Source organism: Dipodomys spectabilis, unplaced genomic scaffold (genome assembly GCF_019054845.1).
Source record: "Dipodomys spectabilis isolate Male_0828 unplaced genomic scaffold, ASM1905484v1 ptg000190l, whole genome shotgun sequence".
NCBI classification, from domain to species: domain Eukaryota; kingdom Metazoa; phylum Chordata; class Mammalia; order Rodentia; family Heteromyidae; genus Dipodomys; species Dipodomys spectabilis.
Window position 1 is genome coordinate 1704817 of NW_024870867.1, and position 27711 is coordinate 1732527.

Genomic DNA, 27711 nt, shown 5'->3' on the forward strand with positions numbered 1-27711 from the left:
AAAGTTCTTTAAAGTAGCTTGTGCAGGTAATTACTAAGCAGCACAGAAGACAGCATATGGAGGGTAAGAAAGTGAAGTCTGCTGTCTTGACTGCAGCTCCTCAATTAGATGCTAAGTGGAACCCTACATTGCTCATCAGCAGTAATATTCTTTGATGAAGAGGCTCAACACTGTATTTCCCTTTAATAAGGAACATTTTGCTCATTTAATCACTGGTGAAATTCTTTGTAGAACTGAAAGTGAATTTGAAGCTAGGCAAACAATAGGTGTTTTTCCTTGTTGATTTTTGTTGTTGTTTGTTTTGTTTTGCCTCATGGTTATATTTAGTTCTAAAGGTGATGTGTTTAATTGATATGCAATTTGCAAGTTCTCTCATTTGCCTCAAGTTACACTACTTTAAATATTTTGTCACATGACTGAAGTAAAAGTGCATAGACAAACACAATATGGACACATCTATACATATCTATATCTATATGATTGTATAATATACAACTAAGTGTAAAATAGTTTAATTAAGCCTGAAATTCAAGTGCATTATTTTTATTAGTAATAAGTACTTTCTAATCCAAGAACATTTTTCTGTTGCTAAGACATGTATATAGGTATACACATACATATGCATATACTAACTCTCAAATTTTTGAGAATCACATCAAAATCTAATGTGCCTATACTAGTCATATTCTTCAAGCCCATGATTTCCCCATTATGCCTTAAACAAGCTTAAAACTAGCTTTTTTTAAAACAAGCTTAAAAGTTTTGTTCTAATATACAATCTTAAATTCTGGTGTCAAGTCTCAATTATTAATAAATAAGTTTTGAATATACATTAATTAATGCTGTGCCACATCTGTTTCTGATCATGAGCATGGCAGCATGATTGGTGCTATTTCCTTTTATCTCTTAAAATTAAATATGGAAAAAGTAATAACATGGAGCACATTAATAAACTCACAAGACAATAAAACACTAGTAATTTAGCTTTATGGTATAATTTCCAATATAAATCCAAATGGTCTTTTTGAGCCATGTGGATAATCAAGAGTAAAGACAGTTGATATAGTATATACACGATTTTACTGATTTTTACACTTCCTAACTATTCTTGTCTTTGGATGGCATTGTAATTATGATTCTTCTTTTTCAACAAATGGGAAATAAAATGAGGCTGACTCAATTATATATCAAAAAGGAATGTAAAGTGGATACTGCTCATAATGTGAGGACAGATAGTCCCCAACATGAGACAAGGGTCAGAAAAAAATGTTTTGCCTGACATCATGCACTGGGTTACATTTGTACAGACATGAGCAAAGGAAAAAAAATCTCTAAATCAATTATAAGCAGCAGCCTTGAACTAGTACAGGTATTTGAGAGTAATGTTCCAGGATCAGAACAATCTCAGTGAAGGCATAATGATAGTCTCTAACTGTATGTATGTACAATACTTTTTTCAGTGTGGTTTCTTTGACTATTGGGCTGTAAGAACATAAGTTCAGTGATTAAGGAAGCTCCTCCTCATGAAGCTATTAAGAGAGCCAGTAGCTGAAGACTGGCCATTGATTCTCAGCTTTCACCTCTCTTCAAAAGCAGTAAAAATAACATCTGTCTATATTACCACAGTCAAAAAAAAAACCCACTTCAGTGATGAAAACGCCTTAAGTATAGTCTGTTCAATGCAATATTAGTAACCACATCAAGCTCTTGACCTCAGGACTTGACTGGGGTAATTTGAGAACAGAATTTTTGCTTTAATTTTTAATTGAGTTAAATTTAAATGAACACGAGTGGCCAGTAGCCCCCGTACACATGTAGTGCCACTCACATATTTCTGTGGGTAGATAATAAAAGTTTGATTGAGTCTTGGAATAGTAGTGAGTAATCTCAGAACTCAGGTAGCAGGTAGCAGGATTGCAAGTTCAAGACCACTCTGAGCTCATAATGAGACTCTAATGAATAAACAAAACAACGCATAAATGAACAAACAAAAATTTGGTTGAATTGTTCTGTCACCTAAATCCATCCAATTATGAGACAAAAAATTAAAACATCACATATTAAAAAGACAATGTTGTCGAGTTTAAAAAATGTCATATAAAAAGGAATTCCAAATAATACTCTGTAAATTTGATTCAACTCTTTCAGATACTTCAGGGACAAAAATTCAAAGTCAAATTAACTTTAGGCTCTCAATGCATACTAAAACTTTGGAATATAATATTTATATAAATAATGTTGATTGGAATTCATTAAACATTTAAAATACATCCAATTCTATTTTAAATATTTAACCTGCATTATGTATTTCAGACTCATAAATCCAGTAAAATAGATACAATTAATACTCCCACTTAAAATGTTAAAACAAAGAGGTAAAGACAAGTTTCCCTATTAGAATTTAAAAGGCAGTCTCAATTGAGACTTTCTATTTTAGCCATGGCTCTAGGAAGCTAGAGGGAGAAAAATAAACTGGAGAATCCATCTTCTGACTCTCAATAAATAACCTTTTCTTTAAGGGGTATATTGATTAATTTACAAACGCTTGGGAGGAAATTAGAAATCCACAACTGAGAGGTCAGAATTTTAACTTTCTGTGCTTTGGTCCAGTGATTACAGTAAATATTTGTGAGTATGTTTATATGTGTATGTGTGTATATAAATAGACATATACATACACACATTTTCCTACTTTTTACTAGCAGTTCCTCATAGTAAAATAAATCCTGAATGAATTCTCTCATAGCTGACCCATATTTTTTAAAATGCATGCCTAGAATTATTTTCATAAACATAAATCCAGATAAATATTAAGTATGTTTAATATTAGTCATTTAAAACCATATCATAGGAAATGAGAACAAAGAATTCAACCAAACAATTTTTTAAAATCACATTTCCATGGAGTTCTTATTCTAGTGGAGCACAGCAAATACTCATCTTGGTGTATGTCTGTCCTCTCTCAGATAGTTTTCCAGCACATCATGTATTAAATATGCAATACATATTAAATTAATACATTTTAAATGAGTAATATGTATCTCTTTCAGAATACTACATAGATTATCTGCCTTTACTGGAATATCACAAATTGTGCATATTCTTTAAAAATGTATAAATAGTATATATTCTTTTGAAAGAACAAAATTTGTAAGAAAGTACAATCATTTAATATATAATATTTAAGGTACAAACAAAAATACAGAAAAATTTTATTCTTGATTAAAAAATAAGAAAATATGGAAAACTAAAAGACAATTTCATCAAGAATATTTAAGTAAGAGAATAAAAAAGACTCATATAATCAACTACAGCATATTAAAAAAATTCAATAATTAAAACCTGAGGAGAATCGTTTCTTTATTGACAGTACTTTAAAACCAATTTTCTCTGATAGTAAGCATAAAGTCTTTACTGGTGTAAATGTATGTGCAGATTACAGAAGCTACTACTGCTAATAGTTACAAGTAGAATTTAGTACTATAGTGGTAGGTGTAAGATGTGTAAAAGTTCATAAAATTAAACATAAATTGGCTAATGGATAAAAATTTCAGTTATTTCTGGACCATTTGTTCATTCGTATATAATTATCAACAGTTAGTGTTGATATTAAAAATGCATAAATATATTCTAAATATTGGCTATAAGCCAGAAATCTTCATGATTCATGGTCATACAAATAATAGTTCATTTGATTTGTGTTTAGAGATCCTGATGGCTCTGGTTTAAACTACAGAAACTGAAGGAGCATTTTAAACATTAAAAGTCTATCAAGCTGTGTCTCATTTAAACACACACACACACACACACACACACACACACACACACACACAATTTGTATCCTCAAGTCAGTCCTTTAAAGCATAGTCTCTTTCTCAGCACAATTAATAAAATATATTTCTTTATGAGCATATTCTAAAATCATTTGACAAAAAAAACATTTTCTCCAATGTTACGGAATTTCATGTTCATTTCTTCTTATCCTTACAAAGTAGAAGTTTTTATCTGGTTCTGTTCAAAAGAAATCCTTGGCAATGTGACTCTGGTTTCAGGGGGAACATGAAAGGAACTAAATTCTACTGTTGGTACTGAAGTTTATTAATCTACCTAATTTAATGAAGAGCACAAATCAAGTATGTATATCTTCCATCAGATGGGCAGTAGAAAGATTTAAAAAACAAAGGAAAGATAAAATAACTCTTTCAAGGATAGTTGTTCTTATTCTCAATCTTAAATATCTTCAAGGCCTTTTTTCTTCCCTCTTCAAGAAAGCCTTCATATCACTGGAGGTGCAATTATTTTCTGGCTTAGAATACTCACTCTCTAATTTTTTTTTCTGGTTAGAGTTTGTTACTTAGCACTACAAGGAAAACTCTTCCCCACAGGGTCTTGGCACCTCCGTTCACTCTTCTCCTGCTGCTCTGCTGTCACTTCATCTACAATAACCCAGCTAGGGTCACAGCATGGATCAGACTGTTTAGAGCTCCGAAGTTTACATTCCTCGAGCCACCTCAAGTCTTCAGGACTCTGAGTCTGTCAGGCCCTTTCTTCCAGTCTCTCCTCTAGAGCCATGTCCAATGCAGAATGGGTCATGACCATCATCTGCTCTGGGACTGACAATAATGACCTTTACCTTTGTAACCTTTACCAACGTTCAAGTGGGTCACAGATTCAGTCATCTCAGTCTCCATTTCCACTTCCTATCTCCTTTACCTCTTTTAGTCAGTATTCATTGCCACCTGACAGGCTATATATGTTAATTTGTCTGTCTTTGTTTCTGTCACATGACTAGAAACATGTTATATCTTTTAACTTCACTCTCAAAGACCCATATGGTAAAGGCTTTGTCCCCAAGATGACACTATTTGTGTGTGTGTGTGTGTGTGTGTGTGTGTGTGTGTGTGTGTGTGTGTGTGTGTGTGTGTATGTGTGCTGGTCCCGGGGCTTGAGCTCAAGACCTGGACATTGTCCCTAAGTTTCTTTCTTTCTTTCTTTCTTTCCTTCTTTCTTTCTTTCTTTCTTTCTTTCTTTCTTTCTTTCTTTCTTTCTTTCTTTCTTTCTTTCTTTCTTTCTTTCTTTCTTTCTTTCTTTCTTTCTTTCTTTCTTTCTTCCTTTCTCCCTTTCTCCCTTTCTCCCTTTCTCCCTTTCTTTCTTTCTTTTTTTTTTTTTTGGTCAGTTGTGGGGCCTGAACTCTGGGCCTGGATGCTGTCCCTCAGCTCTTCAGCTCAAGGCTAGTGCTTACCACTGGAGCCACAGCACCACTTCTGGCTTTTTTTTGCTTATGTGGTACTGAGAAATCAAACCCAGGGCTTCATGTCTGCAAGGCAAGCACTCTACCACTGAGCCACCTTCCCAGCCCCTAAGTTTCTTTTGCTCAAGGTTAGCGCTCTTCCACTTGAATCACAACTCCAGTTCTGGCTTTGTTTTGGTGACTAATTGGAGATAAATACTTCAGAGATTTTCCTGCCCCATTTAGCTTGGTACAGAGATCCTTAGATCTCAGCCTCCTGAGTAGTGAAGTTTACAGATGTGAGCCATCAGTGCCCAGCCTCTGTAAGAGGTGAGAACTATTCTTCTGAAGGTACAAAATTTGTACAAAGGTGTTATCATCTAATATATAATGCTTAGGGTGCAAACAAAATTTAAGAAAAAAATTATTCTTGATTAAAAAAATAAAATATGGAAAACTAAAAGACAATTTCGTTAAGACTATTTAGGTAAGAAAATAAAAAGAATCTTATATAATCAAGTACAGCATACTAAAAAAATCAATAATTAAAACCTGAGGAGAATCTTCTATTGACTGACAGTCTTTTACACCCAGTTTCCTCTGGTTGTAAGCATAAATTATTTGGGTTATTAGGAATATTCCCTTGGAGAAGGCTACAGGGCCCAGGATTGCTCTAACACGAACTCCCTCCTCCATATGCTGCCACGCCCAACCAAATAGTGCCAACACATCATGCAATGCAACTTCCAAGACCGCGAGACACAATAAGTACTTCCTCAGTATAAATTAATTACCTCAGATATTTTGCTGAAGAGATGGAAAGCTGAGCATAGGAAGTACTAAGTAAGTCTAAGTCTATTTGGCTCCTGTCATGTCCCGGCAACTTCAACAGTACATAGCACATGATAAGTGACAGCATTTTAGTGGGTATCCGTGTGCCACCCCTTGAATAGAGTTTTAAAAAATATGTTTGAGTAGAAATATACATGTTGTTTTCTGATCTTGAAAGCCTCTTCCTGTCTGTTTTCAGCAGTCTTCACCCTTCCTTGCCTACTCTGTGTGGATAACTAGAAATTCCAGGTAGCTGGCTTCCCAATGGCTCAGTCAGTTCTCTTCATCCCCAACTCACAATTGGACTAAGGTATTTGTTTTTCTGTAAGATAACTGTTTACACAATTGTTTATCTCCTGCCTGAGTTAAAAAATATTCAAGTTTTCTGAAAAGTCTCGCATAGAATATGTTTAAATAAACAGATGCTTGGATGCATAAATTTATGAATAACTGAAGTATATAGCTCAATGACACATCAGGAACAACAGGAAAATACCCTTTTGAGGGACTTATAGCCAATGTCAGACATTTATCATTACAGCATTTTAAACATGGTTGAAAGGATAAGTAGTATAAGTATCTGAATGAGTTAACAAATTGTGCCAGATTCTCTTTGAATTTCCATATTCTCTGAGAAACTAGTAATAACTGATAACTTCTGTTAATTGTTGTCTTGTAAGAAAAGAAACACAATTTGGTTGATGGAAGTTATTTCTGTGTGTGTGTGTGTGTGTGTGTGTGTGTGTGTGTGTGTGTGTAGTTAGCTTAGGCTGTCATGGGGCGAAGGGACAGGGATGCTAGTAGAAGAAGAAGATGTCTTTATCAAGGTTACCAGGGTTGCTTCCTAGTGGGACACTCTACCTCTTCTATCTTCTTAGTCATAGAGTTCCTAGTACAAACCTCATGCAGACTATTTGATTCCAGTGACATTGTGGTAAAGATGTTAAGGAAGAGATGTGTTTTGCTGTGGAAATCAAGACAGAGGGAATATCATGTGAGAAAATGAAGACTTCCATGTAAGCAAGGCAGGTTTAAATCCTAAGGACCAGTTGGATCTGAAAGGGGTCTTCAGTGCATAGGGCAGGGAGACAGAGCATTAGGACTGCGGCAAATTCTGTAACCTGCATGGCCTGGTACTCCATTGTGGAGCCAGATATTGTCATCTTAAGTGCTCTCTTTATGTCACTTCAGAAGAGGATTTCTAGGAAGACTGGTGACAAGGGTTCTATGCATTCTTATCTATACCTCATCCACTTGTTTCATCAAAGCAACTTTAACTGGCTTTACATACTAAGGATTTATATGATTTTGAGAAATTGAAGTTTAATATATGAGCATAACAATAGATGACAGTAAAGGCTGGAAAGTTGGGGATTTAGGAGTAAAACATGATCGTTGTCCAGAATTTTATTTTAGCGATGGGAAGTCAGAGCCTATCAGAGAGCCTGGTAATAGGTTGTCTATGACATGAATCCTGAAGAAGCAAATCATGAAACTATTCCGATGATTGGTTAAAACCAGTCTTAAAGAGTAACAGAGAACATCATGTAATTAAATCAATAGAAAGAGTGAAACGGTGAAGGGAAGGAAGGACTAATATCTTAGTGTGTGGTAAATTAACAGATTTGGGAGCCATTCACCAAGATGAACTGTCAGTGAGCCTTCAACACAGTAAGTTGGATATCTTATCAGCAATCTAGAGAATAAGCTCCATCTGGAATAGAATAAGTATGAATTTTTTGTGAGCTAAAGAAACTATGATGGGTTGTGCAATGAGTCTTTAAGGAATTTTATATCTGAATGTCTATTTTTAATATGATGTGAAAATTTTCATGTGTGTTGAGACTGGATGGAAAAAATGAAAAAGACATGAACTTTGAAAATTTGAATGCAATAGATCAAAAGGACAATATCAATGGTTATTTATGTACAATATATGTTTTTAACTAATAAGTGTCAAAGCAATATAAACACTGGTATTAGGAATTGATGTATTAGGAACTTGTACTGGCAGCAATCTGCATGCTTATGAAAATTCTCTCTGGGTAAACGCCGTATTCAATTGATATTGACTGAAAAAATAAAGACAGCACATTATCAAGTCATAGCTGGGAATTTGGGTCTACCTATAGAAAATAATATTTTAATGTCTCTAAGAAGAATAATTCAAATAATATACTCTTAGGATGAAAGTAAGATCAGAAGTTGGTCATTGGAGTCAGGTGCTAGTGGCTCATATTTGTAAACATAGCCATTGAGGAAGAAGAGATCTGGTGGAACATGGTTTAAAGTCAGACGTGGCAGAAGAGTCCATGAGATTCTATCTCAAAAAAAAAAAAAAACTAGCAAGAAGCAGGACTGGAGGCATGGCTCAAATGCCAACTGAACAAACCTTTTGAGCATGTGTAAAGCCATGAGTTAAAAAATAAGTTGATCTTTAGATAGTCACAGAAATATGTTTAGGGATCTGCCATTCAGAATGACCAGAAGTACCATCAGAAAGATTAACAGGTATTACATTGAGTATATCTTCAAAAATCTGGAATCCAAGTTGAGAAAACAAGATGTTATCATTTAAACAGGCAGTGAGAGGGAATTATGTTACAACAAATATTTCACACAAGCAATTTCATTTCATAAAGTTCCAAATGCATAGTTAGGTATTCTAAAATCAAACAAAAACCAACTATATACAAGTACACATTCATATACAAACAAACTTCAGATCTATTTATAAATTTAGAACAGTTTGTTCTAGCAAAATTAAATATTTTATTTCATTTGTATTTCCTATATTTAGTAATGATAGCAATGCCCTTTCACCATTATAGGATTTCTTTTTATTAAGAGACTCTTATTTTTCATATGCAGAATAAAGAGTAGCTAACCTATTTTTCCTAAATCTCCAAGAGGAGATTTACAAATCACATTCTAGCATCTTTCTGTTCAGAAGACATCTGAGATTTTTCGAGCTTGAATAAATAAAATACTATTATTAAGCAAAGTTCTAGGAATAGAAAGACATTTATTTTTCCAGTATCTTATTCAAGGAAATCTCAATTCTTTAATTGTGTTTCTAATGTCCCTTGTTCCTACCCAAGTTCTTGGACAAGAATATATGGTAGAAACAGCCCTGGGATTCTATGCACTTAGTGCTTCAAAATAGGCCAGTCTTTGAAAAGGAATCAGAGTTAATTTATTCCTGCTACATAAGGTTTATATAGTCTTTATCCATTTCAAGTAGGTCTGTGCAGAGTATGAGATTGTACCAATAGTTTCCTTGTTTTTCTTTCAGGTTATAACACCTGATTTGATTTTTACTGTTGGTAAAGCTGACAACTGACAGTATTTATTACATTTTCTACATATTCTTAGAAGAAGGTAAAGTCTAGATTTAATTCCTTACAAAATCACCAACTTATTAGAATTGTTCTTCTTTACCTGACACAAACATATTTTTCTGGGATGGACAATCATTCACTTGTTTTCAAAAACGTAAAATATGTCATCTTTCCAAGTTAAATAAATGACCCTTTTGTAATTTATAAAATTTAAAGCATACACGGTAAATTATAGCATGAGGAGAAAATAAAAATGCTTAAATATCTCAATAAGTATAAGGAATTGTCTAAAATTAAGCTGTTCAATCTAGAACAGGACCAAGGATTGAATCTCGTTAAGATAAAAAGAGCAAGTGTGATGATCTCTTTCAATCCATGATCTAATGAGAAATACTAAAAGAACTAAAGCAAATTATGGGAAGAGAAAAACTATAATCAAAATGCTATACTCTTAGAAGCCTTGTACTAGGCAGAGTGGCATTTACTAAGCTACTCGATTTTTAGCTGGCATCTTTATCTTCTTCTGATATGAAGATTTGCGTTGTTACCTCCTTATATTTTTATGGAAAATTTCAAAATAACACTTCTTTGAAATTTGATGAACTATCTCTTAAAATTATCACCTGGAAGACATAAACTTCAAAGTCAAGTGACAGATAATAATAAAATTTCATGTGAGATAGAACTATTATTATATTGGAAACACTGTAAAAAATTTATACAGTAACAATATGGAAGTAAAACACAGGTATCAAAGGCAATTTTAGTCATATTTTCAAACTGATAATGATTTGGTTTTTGAGATATTTTTACTATATATATATATATATATATATATATATATATATATAACACATTTTTAAAATAAATATACTTACCCCCTGAAAGGAGAGCCGGCTTACTTTTTACCATTGGGCTGGAATGGGGGAACTTGTTGCTAAATGACATGAACAAGTGTGCTGTGAAATCGTCAGGAAGCTCTGCTTCCAGGAATGTCTTCATAAATAGCTTGAAACCTTCGAAATCTATCGTCTGGAAGACAACAATGTTTAAACACATATTTTAAGATCGAGACACATGTTATAAGATTTTGTGTAACATTTAAAATCTGTAGTGGTAAGAATTAGCACAGACACTTTGCCTTTCCAAAACAGAAGTATTCACATGAGAAATGAGTTGGGAAGTCCTGCACTAGTTTTGACAAATGAGATGCATGTTTCATCTCTGATGGTAAAGTAAGAGATGGAGATTTCTGATGAGATATTTTTATCAGCATAGTATTTAGAGGACCTGAGACATTTTTAATCTTTTGAATCTGATAACAATTGGGACTGGCACTCCCAGTGTTACTGAGATGCAAGGGTTAAATCAGGTTCCTGGCTGAAAAGTTAATGTTGGTTCATACATTCACACAACGGGCACACTGAAAAAAGAGAATTTCTTATCTTCTTCCCTGGTCTATAATGATGATTATCACTTTCAGAAATTTCAAAATAAAATAATTATTGCTTCACATAGTTCATGCCTGTAATCCTAGTTACCCAGGAGGCTGAGATCTGAGGATTATGGTTCAAAATCAGCCAAAGCAGGAAACTCCATCAGACACTTATCACCATTTAACCAACAGAAAAAGCAAAACCAGAAGAAGACAGGTTGCTTCAGTGGTAGAGCACTAGTTTGAATAGAAAAGCTCAGGGACAGGGCATAGGCCCTCAGTTCAAGGCCCAGAACTGGCACACTCACATGCACACATACACACACACACACACACACACACACACACACGTATCATTAATGCTTCAGCTACTTAATAAGATCAATTGATAAAACATCCTCAAACCTCATTTCAGTCTTTTATAGAAACATATACCTTTCACACCCTTCCTCACTACAGTGCTGTCTTGATCAGACTTTCATTTGGAAGTCATTGATAATGCTGAATCTCTTGGCTACCTAAAGGAATGGCTAGAGAATCCACCTTGGGACATTCATCTCAATAAGTTTTCACAGAAACTACCACAGAGTTCCCTCTTCCTCTGCTGAGGAAAAGGACAGACTGGGGTCTGACTCCTCCCTGGAAACTGGGGACCAGTATACCCAGATTTTGTGGAAAAGGGCAGTGAATATTATCATTATAGACGTGGTGAAAACACTTTGGAGGAAAGGAATAGGAATGTAAGAGTGTTTCTGAGAAATGGATAAAGATAATGTAGAAGAGACCTGTGGCAGTGTTGTAGGTCCTGTCCCTCTGAAAGAATGAGCAAACGTACTAAGACGAAGGTGGAACAAAGCCGTATTTGTCAAGAGTAAGAGAAGCCAAGGAAAGATGAGCCTGATAGAAAGCCCTTATAAGGCTGCTTTTTCCCCCCTCCTCACACAGTTTAATGTACTGAGATGACGCTAAAAATAGGCCAAAAGTGAAATTTGGCAGGCTGTTTTCAATTTTTCTCAAAGCCCTGGCAAAAGAAGAATATAATTAATCCTCCAAACTGTTATTTTTAAAATGAAAAAAGTCAACTTTTCCTATGTGATGCATTGGAGGGAGATAGCAGAAGATGACTAACACCTATTATCATTATTTATTATTATTGTAATTGCTGCTATTATATTGTGATTTTGGATAAGCCTAAGGTGGAATACATTATTCAAAGCTATTATTGGAAAAAGTAAATTGTGAAAGATTATCTCATGTGCTAGCTATATACGTATATACATGCAAGTATATACATGTTTTTCACACATAGATACATGTATACATGTATGTGTATTATATGTGCATGTGTGCATATACACATATGTGTACATATAGATATACAAATACATATGTAATAAATTTTAACTTAGTCTCATGGAAAAGAAAAAGAAACCCAAAACTTCTCTTTATTAATAGTTCCTAGACTCTGCCTACACTTCGGCCTGACATTTGCAGTTTAGTTTTGTTTTGCTCATTTGTTCTCAGATTTAAGATATTATATTGGTGGTTGTAAGGAAGTATCATTTTGTCTTCATTTAATAAATAATTACCATCTCAGAATTATAAAAGCTCCAAAAATTGAATTGCATAATTAAAAACTATGAGTTGTGGAAGAATATAACAGTTTTGCAAAGGAAAAGTACTTTCAAAAGGTATTTAGAGCTTGGCACTGAAGACTCACACTTGTAATCTGATGATTTCGATTCAAAGCCAGCCAGGTAAGGCAAATCTGGGAAACTCTTATCTCCACACAAACAGTAAGAATCTAGAACTAGAAGCATTCTCAAGTGGTAGAGCACCAGCAATGAGTCCAAAAATCTATCAAGAGCCCAATCTTCGGATTCAAAGTCCTAGCACCAGCAGCAACAATAAACAAAACAAAACAAAGGCTACACATTACACTAAATGTAGTAAACATTTAAAAATACAAAGACCAACAGCTAGGCAAAAGTTTCAATTAAAAGTAATGCCTATTAATAGCATTCATTATTAGACATATTAAACAGAGGTAATCCATGCTCAGTTGGATGAGTAACCAATACCAGTAGATAACCTTCCACGTGTGTGAAGTCCTGATAGAATTAGGGGTTGATTTTTTTCCAGAATTCTGTGAAGTCTATGGAAAAAAAAATATTTATAGGCATAGGGTAAGAACAACGTCATGAGTGGTATGGCTTCATTCTGGGTCCTAGGTCTCTGATTGTATTCTGTTTAGCATACACAAATAATTAGGGACATAGTCTTTTCAGGCAGACAGCCTGTATCAGCCCTTGAATCCAAGCCTAGCTATGTGACTATGCAGATACGATTTCCTCTCAAAGAAAATTTTCAACTATAAAATTAAAATAAAAGTACCAAGACATAGCTCTTAGCTTTTAAGGAGGATTAGAGCATTTACTATTTTTAAGGCACCAGAAATGGGATACAAGTAGTCAAACAAATATAAACAGTATTTATGTAATTATAATCAATTTAAGTTTTCATAACTCCAAATAATATTGAAAAATTAGCCTTAACTGTCATAAATACCTCCATGTATATTTCATAATCATTATGTTCTTGGTTATTGTCACTGTTTATTGTCCAATGGTTATTCTATAAAATTAAGAAAGTGAGGGAAAATGAGTAGGGAAGGGATGTATTCATAAACTGCTTTGTTAATTGGCAACTCCTTTGTACAACTACTTAAAGATGATAAAAATAAATGAGTAAATAAAATAATCCAATATGTTTTTAAAAATCTGACCTTTTAGAAGGTTCAAAGAGCTAGATGTCAGAAGTTTCACCATGGGCCTCCTTTTGTAGAATAATGATACTTTGAAGCAGCTATAAGAGTTTGATGAAGTAACAAAAAAAAGCAAAAAACAACAAGAACAAAACAAGAACAACAGCAAAAAGCCCACAGATGTATACATAAAACCAAAATCAGATTCTATTTTTTCTATTTGTGTCCTTAGTGACCCTGGGTAAGGAATTTAGAGGCTGACGTTTGGTTTTGAAACAAAACACTTGCCAAATCTCAACTATGTACTCTTTATAGGACTCTCCCTACCCAGCAAGGTCCACATCAAAATAAGCACCTGCAATATACTAATTAAAACCAAAAAAATAACCAATTCAGAGAAGAAAATGAACCAAAATGCCTATTGTCCAATTAACAAACCATACAATGAATGTTTCTGTATTATTCTCTATCTTCCTAAGAGTGCTTGCTCAATTCTTAGACTTTCTGCACTTCCTCATATGACCTAACTGTCTTTTTCACAGCAAACAAATAACTCATTTTAGCTCTATTTTCTGACCACTCTAGCTAGGACTTCATTTCCTCCCCCAAAAGTGAAACATGAGATCAAAATTTCTGGTTTGTTGTCTAAATGGATAAAAGTGATATAAAGCATTTCATATACTTTTGAACATGTAACATGTAAAACAAAAAAAATAAAATGATGAATATAAGGGAGCATTGTCTCGAGTAAGACAGATATTTTTATCATCATAATTGACTTTTTATTAGTGCAGAGAATTATGAAGTTCAAAGAATATTCTCAAATCAGAACTTCAGGTTTGTTTTGTCTCAGACATTTGGCTGTAATTTTCTGTATTAGACAGCATTTATACTAATTCAGAAAGCAAGAATTTAAAAATAGTTTACTTTAACAAAAACAAAAAACAAGTCTATTTCTGAGAGGGGAAAAAATGGAATCAGTATTTAAGTCTTCAATGGCTTCTAGGAGATGACGTAATATTATTTTTTGCTAAATTTCTGACAGGGTGAACATGTTCCTCACCTTCTCCACTGTGTTCCTGCCAGCAAATCGTTCTCTTTTATTTTCTGCTGTTATACGTGATCCACAATGTTTAAAAGGTGACCATTCTTTATAGCTAACAATAAACTGACTTGACTAATGAGAAATTATTCTTCAATTCCTTTCCTGAGTAGCCCATTTCCCTTTTTTGTTCATAAAAGATTTTATGTTATTCAAATGATCAGATGCTTCTGATAAGTGAATGAAGTCTTTGACTTATATATTTTCCTCATCTCAGGGCTTAATAATTTTTTTCTTTCAAGTTTGAGTACAGTTTCTACTGCTAATATTGAAAGACTTTGACTTTTAAACATAATGAAATCATTTATGTGTCTATTAATTTTTTAAAAAATAATGAGAAAAGTTGGGAAAATTTAATTGGATGGGTATTCAAAACTGGAATCAGCTGAAAACTCATATGTATATGCATACCCACAGTGTTTTAAATGTAAATGTTGCTTTTCAATTTTGCTCTTTAAGAAACAGGCACAGACTAGTTAGGGAGACAACAGAGGTAATCTGGAAAACAAAAACAAAAAAGAAACAAAGGAAACAAAGGCGAAGGTAACAATGCTTGATAGGAAATGTTCTCATTACCTTGCTCATGTAACTGTAACTCCTCTGTATAGTATTTTTACAATAAAAAACATATAAAAAAGAATAAAACATTAAGGGAGCAGCTAAACTGTTGCTAACAAGTCAGCAAAAACACGTGTCTGTATTTTCATTACTATATTTGATCATCTGTATCCTTGGTTTTTAAAACCTCTGTAATGCTAAAGTAATGATACCAGTATTCATCTGAGTGGGTTTAAGGTGGATGAAAATATATGTAATTTCTTTAACTTCTTTTGACTTCCTTTGGCAGATTTGGATTGGGGAAGCAGGTTGAACTCCATGTGTTGGTATCAAGCTGTTATTGGAACAGACAATGAGTCTCCCATTAGGGATCTTAAGTTTTAAGGAAAGGAATAATAGAAAAGAAAAGGCTGTATGTATCACATCAGATGAGATTGAGTCTTACACACACACAAAAAGAAAAAAAAGAAAGAAAAAGGAAAAAATTGTATATAATACAGGTGTGGGGATTGCAGATTAGATTTAAAACTGCAATCTAATGATCACATAATAGGGAAGTGTGCTTTGAGTACAGATTTAAAGAAGCTGAGGGAATTTCCAAGTATTTGGAGGAAAAACATTACAGAAAGACCAAACTGTTAGTGAAAAGCCCTCCCTGAAGTATAATCATGCTTACAGAGGAATTTTCTAGAACATGCTATATAGGATTTACTAGCAGAAACAGACTAGGTCAGAAAGATAGGCAGATTAGGTAGTAGGGGATAAGTCAAAACATATTTCCATTGGTGTGTAGGATACTAGATCAACAGAGAACTATAGCTTCAACATAGGTTGAAAGGAACTGTTATTGGAGAAATGTAGTGGAAAATCAAATTTTAACATGACCTCACTCATTTTAGTAGATTCATATGACCATAAAAACATTACTTTTGTAATACAAAAGATAGTCATTGGGGCTGGGAAGGTGGCTCAGTGGTAGAGTGCTTGCCTCGCATGCATGAGGACCTGGGATCGATTCTTCAGCACCACATAAGCAGAAAAAGCCAGAAGTGGCACTGTGGTTCAAGTGGTAGCGTGCTAGCCTTGAGCTGAAGAGCTGAGGGACAGTGCGCAGGCCCAGAGTTCAGGCCCCACAACTGGCAAAAAAAAAAAAAAAGATAATCATTGACATTTTACATTTTCCTGAAACTCTTTATTGTATTCTTAAAGGGTATTTAGTTAATTAGCTAAATAAATCATTGAACTATAATAGATTAAGTACATATCAAAACCACAAAAGAGGAATGGCCTTGAATCATCTATCAACAACCATTGATAGAGGGCTTATATATTTAAAATATTGTAAGCTACTGTACAAGAAAACTGTGATGACATGAGCTCTTAATTAGTTTCTAATTGAAATTAGTTGTTTCTTTAAAACATTTCTCCTTCCTTTTACCATAGAACTTAATTCATTGCACTCAACTGAAAATTGATGGTAAGACCATTTAGCCAATGGGTATACACACAGATATGCGCCAATATGAAGAGATGTTTGTGAGTTTGTGCATGTATTTGTATTTGTGTAGCAAAGCTAATTTTCTAAGATTTCAAGCATCTTTCTTTCTTTTGTTTAGGACTAGGGTTTGAACGCAGGGTCTCATGTGCCAACAAGCCTTCATCAGCTTGATACCTTGATCCAAGCCCTCAGCCTTTGTTGCTAGTTTTCAGATATGGTCTTGTGCTTTTTTCATAGGAGAGCCTTGAATCATAATGCACTTATGAATGCCTCTTATGTAGATGGAATTAGAACTGTGTAGCACCATGGCTTCTGTATATATTTTTTATGTTAAAACATTTTCAGGAAATTTGTGATTTTAAATATTTTTATTGTTAATTTTGTACTGTGATATTTTTTATTAATTTTCTCAGAGCACTTTGGTAGTCACCTGAAATTTTGTACATCAATTTTTTTAAGAGCAAAAACTGTAACTATTACAACTTCAATTTTTCAAGCGCAGTTTGGGTAATGAAAAATGTCTTAATACTTCACTACAAATAATCCAAAAGACTAGCTTTCCCTGGAAATAAAATGTATGCAATTGAGGTTTAACTATGATGTCACAAAATGAGAAGCTATTCTTTGAATGAAGATTGAAAAGATTTGATGAAGAAAGAATTAGAAATGTATTTTTAAAGTCATTCATGGCAAGAAAGACAAAGATGCACCAAGATCTCAGAGTAATTGCACACTATGAATGATGAATTGAGGTGACATTAAATAGAATATTGTGTGGAAATATTTTATTTGAATATTTGTATTATCTTTAAGTAGTTATACAAAGGAGTTGCCATTCACCAAAGCAGTTAATGAATTCAGTACATTTGGATCAATCTCAATCCTCTTTAACAATCTCACCTAATTCATTCCCTTACTTCTTTACACATCATTATTTTAGGTAATGTAGTGAATGTTTTTGCCATTCAGTAAAGGCATTTATGTATACAATACATCTTGTTCTGCATCACTTCAGAATCCTCAGCCCCCTTCAACCTACCTCTTCCCTTATATTTCTCAATTCTGTGGTATGTACGATGCATTTCCTCCTTTTTCCCCCTTTTACTCTTCTACTTCTCTCCCCTGGACTCCACTTTCCCTTCTTGCAAGTATCTATTTTTGGTACATATTTTGTTGGCCTTTGACTTATAAGCTAATTGATTAATATGGAGAGCAAAAATTTATTGTTTATCTATTTACTTATTCATTTTTGTAGGTTGTGGGGCTTGAACTCTGGGCTTTGGCGCTGTCCCTGAGCTCTTCAGCTTAAGGCAAGTGCTCTACTGCTGAAGCCACAGTGCCACTTCCGGTTTTCTCTTCATTAATTGGTGATAAGAATCTCTTGGACTTTCCTGCCCGGGCTGGCTTTGAACCACAATCTGCAAACCTCAGCCTCCTGAGTAGCTAGGATTACAGGCGTGAGCCACAGGCGCCCACCTATGAACGGAATATTTTAGCATGGTTTTCAAAATGTCTTGAAATAAAAGTATGTATTCAAATAACTATTTCTTTTTTTTTAATCGATGTAACTCTGTCTTGCCTTTGGATGCTAGAAAGATTTTTGTGAAAAATGAAACTCAATGAAAATGTCATGTAAATCTATGTAAGTATGCCTAGGCATGATTTTAATGAATAATGTCACTTTTCATTCATTTCTTACTTGTATGATCACTTTTAAAGAACATTTTCAGAGGGTGTACTCAACACAGACATAGGTACAGGCAGATTTTCGTATGTAGAGTATAAGATCCAACACTTCTTTGCATCAGGTATTTAACACTATCTTCAACTTCAGTATATTTGTAAAGTATGAACACTGGATGGCAAAATTGCAAGGTTTTACTCAATTATCTTTTTGTAGAAAATGTAGAGAGAGATGAGGTGATAAAAGCAATTAGATTCTTTTACTTCGTAAATTTCAAATTGTGTTGTTTTATAGCTAATATGTTGCCTTATGAGTAGTTGCAACAGGTGCAGAAAAGCACATTGGATGACTTAGTTTGCTCAATAAATATTTAATCACAAAGATGTGGATATGAAGACGCATAAAAGAAAAGCATTTACTCTGAGGAAGAGCCCCTAAATATCATAAAGCCCATAGTATCTAAATTTGATAATGAAGACATTTCCCCAAAAAGCAGGGATGACTCACTGAGGACCTTCTGAAATGGAGGCTGGTGAATACCACCATAGTCAGAGGAGACACTCAGAAATGCCTCGTCCGGTGAGACACTACAATATAGGCTCTGTACCTCAACTCCTGAGTTCATTTTGATGTAACCAACTGCACTTTACATGTTGAGCATGAAATTATGAATCCATCAGGATGCTACCAGAAATATAAAGAGCTTGACTATATCCAGTACCACTCCAAAGAAACGATGTCATGGTTTTAGACAACTCACATATGTAAGAAAGAAATATTCCTAAGTGGTATTGAAAGTCAATATTGATATTCTCATAACAGAGGAATATGTATTTAGAGGAACCAATGGTAATTATGTACATAGATTGGGTTACTTCCTTAAATGTAGTTTACAAAATAGAATTTCTGGGAGAAAGTGGTTGAAGCAACAAATTGGTTGCCTTTATTCTGGGAGGACAGCAATGGTTTCTGTAGATAAAGTAAAACAAAAAAGGCCCTACCATTTTATGTTGAATATAATTAAATTTACCATTGTAAACAAATTAATTAAAATTCATCAAATAAATATTTCTGGGTGTCTATAAAATTAGAACCCATATGTGGGATGATTTTGTATTCTATTAAAGTAATGATTTCTTCATTCGAGACACTGATTAGAACAATTTCTAACATACCTGAGCTCAATGATAACTTTGTGAATATTGTAGGCTAACATACTATCTAAAGCTTATAGGTACATAGGTATAGCTTAGTGATATAGAAGATAAATTCATAGTTTATATCAGGAAAAGGAAGAAAAGATATATTTTAATAGAAAAGAAAATGTCTTACTTGGTTAAGAATGTCTGGTTTCTGTGCATGCAAAGGAAGAAAGAATACATGTGTTAATGGAAGGTAATTGATACTCATCATCTTATATCTGTGATTATTTCAGTATAAGTCCAAGTTTACAGACCAACTTTAAAATACACTCTACCCTCACAGGTCTCAAAATGTGGTTCCAAAACAGTATGCAGACTCTTCAAACACTGCCCCAAAACATAAAGTAAGGAAATGAATGATCATGAGTCAAGGAGTAATCTGTTTTTCCAAACACCATGTGATTCTGATGTAAGCTAAAACTTGAGAACCAATCTTGAGATCAATCTTGGACTAGGAACTAAGCCAATAGTTCCCAATGACTCAACAAACATAATTTATATTATGTACAATATGATGAAACCCTCCACATAGGCTAGCAAAACTATAATATCATGCATAAAGATACATTAAGTTATGAATATATTTCTAACACTTAATATTTCTTTCTACTTGCATAACACATCAAGTTGCCCCCATACCTTTAAAGATTATAAATCTATTTTTTTATTTATCTATGTTCCCTCCATTCTTTAGGTTTCAGTGGAACAACTTGTTCTCAATTGAAAACCCAAGACAAAGAAAAAAAGAAAAGAAAAGAGGAATGGAGAGAAACAGTTCATGCAACACCAGACTCTTCTTTTCTTATACCAAATTCCACTACTCTTTTTGAGATCTTTATTTGTCCTGTGCTTTCTGAAAGTCTTCTTACTATAACTGGACCATATAGGAATAGGAATAGGAATACTTACATTCTCTTACTTAAGGCTAATAGGAAATTTGGCTCTTGTGTTGTTCAATATCTTTCCTTGCTCCTATTCTACTTATTTATGAGGGACTTTGTGTTCATTCTGGCCTCATCAATGCAGTAAAGAATAAAGGCCATCAGTCTCAAGCTGGGATTCTAGAAAATTAAGGGTAGTTTTTTAATTATTCCATTTTTAATTATCTTTAAGTAATTTTACAAAAAGGTCTCAATTCAACTTAACTATTTCTGTGTACAATGCACTTTGCCAACATGATGGTGGTTATCAGTTAGCATTAGGATTTCATGTGGGTAATCTTAGAAACAAGTTTATTTGAAAAGTTTGCCATATAGCTTTAGAAATCTCAGTCCTTTCTATGTTGTTTATTCTGAGAGAACTATTGATTTTATTTCTCCTACTCACTTTTTCAAGGATTAATTATTAAAATGTCTTTAAGGGATACAAATGTGAAAGACCAAACAAGTTCTATTTTGTAAATAAAGGTATATTTTTTAATTCAATAACTCAAATGAATTAAAAGCAAAATGATGCATCTACCACTGAAGTAGTTTAATTTAGAGGAGGAAGTTAAAGTTAAGGGATATTTACCTTATTCATTTTGTGCAAATGCATTTTATATGGATGTTACAAATCCTATTTGTTTTAGAAAACAAGGTATTAGTTATTTATTTAAAAGTAACATAGAATTAGTCCTTTTTCTACTTTTTAATATAACAAATCCTCAATAAGTAGCTATCCATAACAAACAACTTTTAATTCATCTTTTAACTCAACTGCACAAACTGAACACTTGGAATTCTTTCCTATATTTCAAATATGCTTTGTGAAAATAAACCTGAGAACTTTTGGTTCCATGATCAACATTGTAGGATTTGTTTATTTACTCATTGATTTAGGCAGTATTAGGGTTTGAACTCAGGGCTCTACCTCCCTAGGCAAGGAATCTACCACTGAGTCACACTTCAAAGAGATATTCTAGTTGTTGTGCATGGACTTTTATAACACATATACTTGCTCTTAAAATAACTATATAAGCTTTAAATTTTTCTCCTGAGTAAAGATTCTTAGCAAATATTAAGATCAGTATTTTATTTCCATCTGAATTTTGGACTACTATGGGGACAATAACATCTAGCTTTCTGCATCTCAGGTGTCTATTATCAGGGGAAGGAGGAGTGTCCGTCCTGGGGCTTGAACTCACAAGCTGGGCACTGTCCTGGAGCTTTTGTGCTCAAGGCTAGTTCTCTACTACTTGAGCTATGGTTCCAATTTTTACTTTTCTAGTTGTTAACTGAAGATGAGTGTCTCTCAGACTTTCCTACCCAGGCTGGTTTTGAACTGTGATCCTCATTTCTCAGCCTCCTGAGTAGCTACATTGTCAATAACATATTTAATATAATTTACATACATGGGAAGATAGCATAATTTTTAAAAGGCTCTGTGTCTAACAATGAGCTAGGAAGTCTATATAAAAGTGATTGATAAATGCATCTTAAGATTGTTGATGGCCGGGCGCTGGTGTCTCACGCCTGTAATCCTAGCTACTCAGGAGGCTGAGATCTGAGGATCACGGTTCAAAGCCAGCCCAGGCAGGAGAGACTGTGAGACTCCGATCTCCAATAAACCACCAGAAAACCGGAAGTGGTGCTGTAGCTCAAGTGGTAGAGTGCTCACCTTGAGCTGAAGAGCTGAGGGACAGCGCCCAGGCCCAGAGTTCAAGCCCCATGACCGACCAAAAAAAAAAAAAGATTGTTGATGATCCTCATGACACAGATAATACACAGTGATATTAAGCCATAAAGAAATCATTGTGTCAACCACAATGGAGATAGTCAGTTTCCAGATAGATTTCTTCAGGGAGAAAACATGTTTAATCTCTATATGGAGATTATATAAAAATAGATTTTCTATGTTTTTCTTCTTTGTTCTTTATTTTTAATTTGTCAGTCATGGGACTTGAACACAGGTCTGGACACTGTCCCTGAGCCCATTCACTCAAGGCTAGTGCACTACCATTTTGACCTAAAGTCCACTTCTCTCACAGACTTTCCTGTCCTGAAGCAAGATCCTCAGATCTCAGCTTCTTGAGGGGCTTAGATTACAGGCATGAGCAGGACTAATAATGATTTTTTAAAAAACTGTTACTGTGATAGGATTAATGGCACTTGTTGGGTTTATAGTAATTTAAGAAGTTGATTTTCTTCCTCTGCTTCCTTGTACTTAGAAAATTCCAGTCCTGCAAGTTTATTTGCCAAGATTACTTCTTTTCTCTCTAGCATTTTTTTCTCTCTAGCATTCAGGAAGATAAAATGTGAGGGAAATGCATGTCATTTACATGTTATAGTAGACTATTAATGATTTTAAATCACCATGGTTTCCGATCATAATAGTCAGTAAACATATGCAATTAAAAAAAGAATAGAAACCATAGGTTAGTTTTTGAAACTATAATAATATGAAGTAAAGTAAGAAAACATGACATGAAATTGGTCCTATCTCTAATCCCAGCAATGAGAGGACTACAACAAAAAGATTGCAGGCTTCAGATCAGCCTGGGATGTATAGTAATGCCTTGCAAAAAAAAACACCAAAAAGGACCCATAAAACAAACAAAAACACACATAAAAATTAACTGAGTAAAAATCTAAATAAAATATTACCTAAAATACAATTAATTATGAGAAATTCTGATATGAATTTATGAGACTGTGCATGCTTTGAATTAGAGTTCAGAGAATGGCCTAAAATAACTAAAATTATTTTCAACATAATCTAGAGAAGTACAAACTTGCAAATATGAAAAAAAGGAACAATGGGAATAAATAAGAAATTATGATTTAATCTGTAAACTAATCTATTTTGATGACACATTTAAACAAAATTGTCTTTTTTAGACAGAGGTTCAGTTTATTTCCAAACAGCACAAAATACCTGCTGGTGAAGCTTCAAATGAACTTAAGCTAATGATGTTCAAACTTTCAGAATATCCTGTTTCTCAACTAACATTAACTCAAAGGTAACTTAAATAATTGGGAAAGTAAAATAATTCATAAAAGTAATGACATTCAAAAGTAACTCATAAGTTAGGCAAGTTTCTATAAGGAAATAATTTCAGAAACTCAAAAGTTTACAAATAATAGATAGGGTGAGAAATGGCAGCTCCTTAAGATGACAAGCCAGTTATACTCATTACAAATCTTTCTTTGTTCAAAGAAATAATTGTCTGAAAGGAGTAATCCCTGTGCTCCACACTAAGGTCCATTTTGAGTTTTAATCTGCATACCATAGAGTGAGAGGCATCTTCCTTTTCCTCTATGTGATTTCATTTCCTGACTTCTAGACAAATGGGACTCTTGGCACTTTATTATAATAATATTCATTTTTTACAAGCACATACTATAGAGACATGGTTATTTTGAGAGAAAATTTTGAGTGAAAAATGTACTACATTTGACATATCTTCCAAAACAGCACTATTTTTTACTATGAATTCTATTTTGCTTATGTATGGCATAGAATTGTTTATGGTGAGATATATACATGCATGTATATGCATATATGTAAATACATACATATATGTAAATATGCATATACATGCGTGTATATATACAGCAATATATTTATATGCATGTATGAGTTCATATACACATATACATATCTTTAAAAATGCTTCATGAAAAAATTCTTCTCTCTGAGCATACAGACAAAACTGATAGGAAAAAGATTTACCCCTTCAGGATTGTACTTCGCAAGCACCCCATTACCATGGAATTCTTCCAGAACATCTTTCAACTTCTTTGTTGAATCTATAAAAAGAAATATACGAAGTGTTTATATATGCTCACAAAGTGTTATATATGCTTATTATATTTATATAGCCCACATAGATGCAAAACATGAATAATAAAAAGATACAATATCACCAATGGAAAACCAAATTTTATAGATCAACATATACAACATTCTTCAACATTTTCTAAGAGCTGTTTAATCAGAAAATGGCAAATAATGCTGAAATGCTGAGTCACATCATGACAAAAAATGGGGAAAAAAAGAACAGTAGAACAAAAGCTAGTGCTTAAGAATGTTGCCACCACCTGTTGTGTGAATTAATGTGGAAGTAAATAAATAGGTACTGTTTTTTCTTTGATAATGTAACATCTAAATCAATGAAATGAACTTATTTTAAAACAAAAAGAAAGAAACCAGTCAATCATGTCAAAACTTCTAGTTGGTATTTTTTGTATAATATTGCATTAAATAATAAAACCACTCATATTGCCTTTTATTGCATTTGGGTCCTGACAAAACAATACTGTGCTAATGTTAAAATAATATTATAAACTAACAAATATTATTAGAATTAAAATTATTCATTTATATAAATATGTGCAGTTTGCTAAAATAGTATTTTCATAGAGATAATTTTTGATCAAGCAATCTCAGATCTACCATGTACAATTAATTGTTAACAAATACAAATAAATCACCTAAATAGTCCAGTGAACATACTTTATACATATATTTTCACTTATGAAAGAGAGTATGAGTAATTATTTCCTAGCACTTTATTTTAACTTGTGATTTGTTCTGCCTTTTTCCAAGGTTCAATAGTACTTGAACTAGCATAAAATAGCTCACTTTTCAAAAATCTAATTTCCTACTGAAAAGTTCACTCTTAGTTTAGATCAAGTATACTGTGCCTACATATTGTGAACTCTCACTGAGAATATATGGCTCTCTCATCTACTGTATATATGATTATATACCTGTATAAGTAACATATAAACTGGGCTGGGAAGTTGGCTCAGTGGTAGAGCGCTTGCCTTGCATGCTTAAGGCCCTGGGTTCGATTCCTCAGCACCACATAAGCAGAAGAAAAAAAAAGCCGGAAGTGGTGCTGTGGCTCAAGTGGTAGAGTGCTAGCCTTGAGCTGAAGAGCTGAGGGACAGCGCCCAGGCCCAGAGTTCAGGCTCCATGACCGGACCCAAAAAAAAAAAAAAGAGAGAAAAAAAGAAACATATAAACTATATTTTGTGAACTAACATTTCAAATGTAAATATCTTTCATTTATTTTATATATGAATTGCATATCTGTTTGAAGTGAAAATATCTTTATTTGGAATAAAGTTCACATTACATAATATTAACTATTGTAAATATTTGAAGTATATGATTCAGTATTTTCTTGCTGTTATACCAAACTCTCACATTATCCATTGATCCATCACTTCCTCATTCTATCTTCCTATCAGAACCAGATTACAATTAATCTATTGTTTGTGTCCACAGATTTGCCTTTTCTGGGCATTGCATATAAAGAGATTCACATAACATATTGCTCTGTGTCTGATTTCTTTCCCTGAGCACAGAATATTTAGGCTTCATCCTTCTTGTAGCATATGTCAGCACATCCTTCCTGTTGTACAAACTATTGAATACTCCATTGTATTGTTAAATTACTTTTTAAAATCAGTAAATATTCACTTAGGTTATTTCTAGGTTTGGATTAATATTTTGAATATTCAAATGTACAAGTTTTGTGTTATATGGTTGTATGTTTGTGTTTATGGCTATAAAATTTCTCAATCATATAGTAATCCCATGTTCAAACTGTTTGAGAAACTGCTAAATGGACTTTCACAAAGGCTGTTCCATTTTACATTCCCATCACTAATAGGTAAAGGGTATAATTTCCCACATCGATTCCATTTTATTTTTTTAAATCTTTTTTATTTAATCACCCATGGATTTTCAGTGATTTGGTTTTGCACCTTATTACTTACTTGCTGATTACCTGATAATGTTGAACATCTTTCATTATACTTATTGGCTACTTGAATATTATTTAAAGAAATGTCTTCTCAGATCCTTTGACCAATTTTAACTGAGTTGTTTATTGTGTTAAAATTCTGTATAGTACATATTTTTCTGCTTGAAATCTATACATATTCCTATAAATTTATTTTTCAGTAAATACTTTACTATCACTTTTTGTCTGTAATCAGAGTTAATAGATTGCCACATCTCCTGCTGCATTTTAAATTGCTGTAGGACAGAAATGGTATGTTTTCATTTTTGCACAGCTTTCTGTTTTATTAAAATGTTGAAACACTAGAATTGTAATATATATTGGGATTCAGCTTGAGGTTAAGAGCTGGTTTAGCACATGCAAACTTCTGGTTTTCATTTTAGCCCTACTGTAACAAACTGGGATTACATCGATTTAATTAATCCCTGAATTACAACAAAATATGGTGATTGCTGAGACATGTATCTTCTCAGAAACAAATGCTATATGTTTATCGGAATTAGGGAAGGGGAACAAAGAATGGTGAGACAAAAGACAAAGGGGAAAACCAATGCAACAAGACAATATGTTGGACATGATCTGTACATCTTAAGGTGAGGAATTGGGCAGGGCAAGTAGAAGAAAAACGAGGGAAGGAGTAACAAGTTTGAGAAAGGTACTCATTACCTTACTTATGTAACAGTAGCCCCTATGTACATCACCTTCACAATAAAAAAGTTCTAGGCCTGTCCTAGAGCCCCTCATTCTACCTACAATGAGAAGCATGGATATGGTAACAAAGTGAGACTCTGTCTAAAAACTATCTAGCGAAATGAACTCCAAGACATAAGAGGTTTTTCTTTGTTACTGTTGTTTTTAATGTACTATGTGATTTCTTGTTTCTTTTGTCTGTTCTTCCTCCTATGGTCTAGTCCCTGTTGTCACTGTATTTGATTTTGGTACCCAGATATTGTATACACATTTATCTGAGTTAGAGAAGGTAGTGGGAACAACAGAATGGTGAAACAAAGGACAAGGGGGACCAATGCAACAGCGATACTCAGAAGACAATATGTTGGAAATGATCTGTACAACTTGGGAATTAGGAGTGTGGGTGGGGAAGTAGGAGGAAAATGAGGGAAAGGGTAACAAGTTTGACAAGAAATGTGTTTACTTACATAACTGTAACCCCTTTGTACATCACCTTGACAATAAAAATAAATAAAACATACTCATGTAGAAATAAACCTTTACTTATAAATTTAAATGTAAAAATACAAAAGTAAGTTCATCTCTTATTTCTGCAGTCATCTTTGTAGATGATAAGGTTACTGTCTTTAGAAGAAACCTT

General features: G+C 33.5%; 1 protein-coding gene across 6 annotated transcripts in view; it reads right to left on the reverse strand.

Annotated features, from left to right (window-relative positions):
• The window catches only part of Dgkb (diacylglycerol kinase beta), a 547855-nt gene that overhangs the window by 455340 nt on the left and 64804 nt on the right, over positions 1 to 27711 (reverse strand). For 3 of the 6 annotated variants that reach the window (XM_042695802.1, XM_042695801.1, XM_042695800.1), the window contains exons 2-4: positions 24299 to 24375; positions 19776 to 19796; positions 10281 to 10434 (exon numbers count right to left, since the gene is read on the reverse strand). In XM_042695802.1, the coding sequence (XP_042551736.1) occupies positions 10281 to 10434; positions 19776 to 19796; positions 24299 to 24375 (252 nt within the window). The remainder of the gene's footprint in view (positions 1 to 10280; positions 10435 to 19775; positions 19797 to 24298; positions 24376 to 27711) is intronic. The other 3 variants (XM_042695805.1, XM_042695804.1, XM_042695803.1) reach the window with 1 other exon arrangement.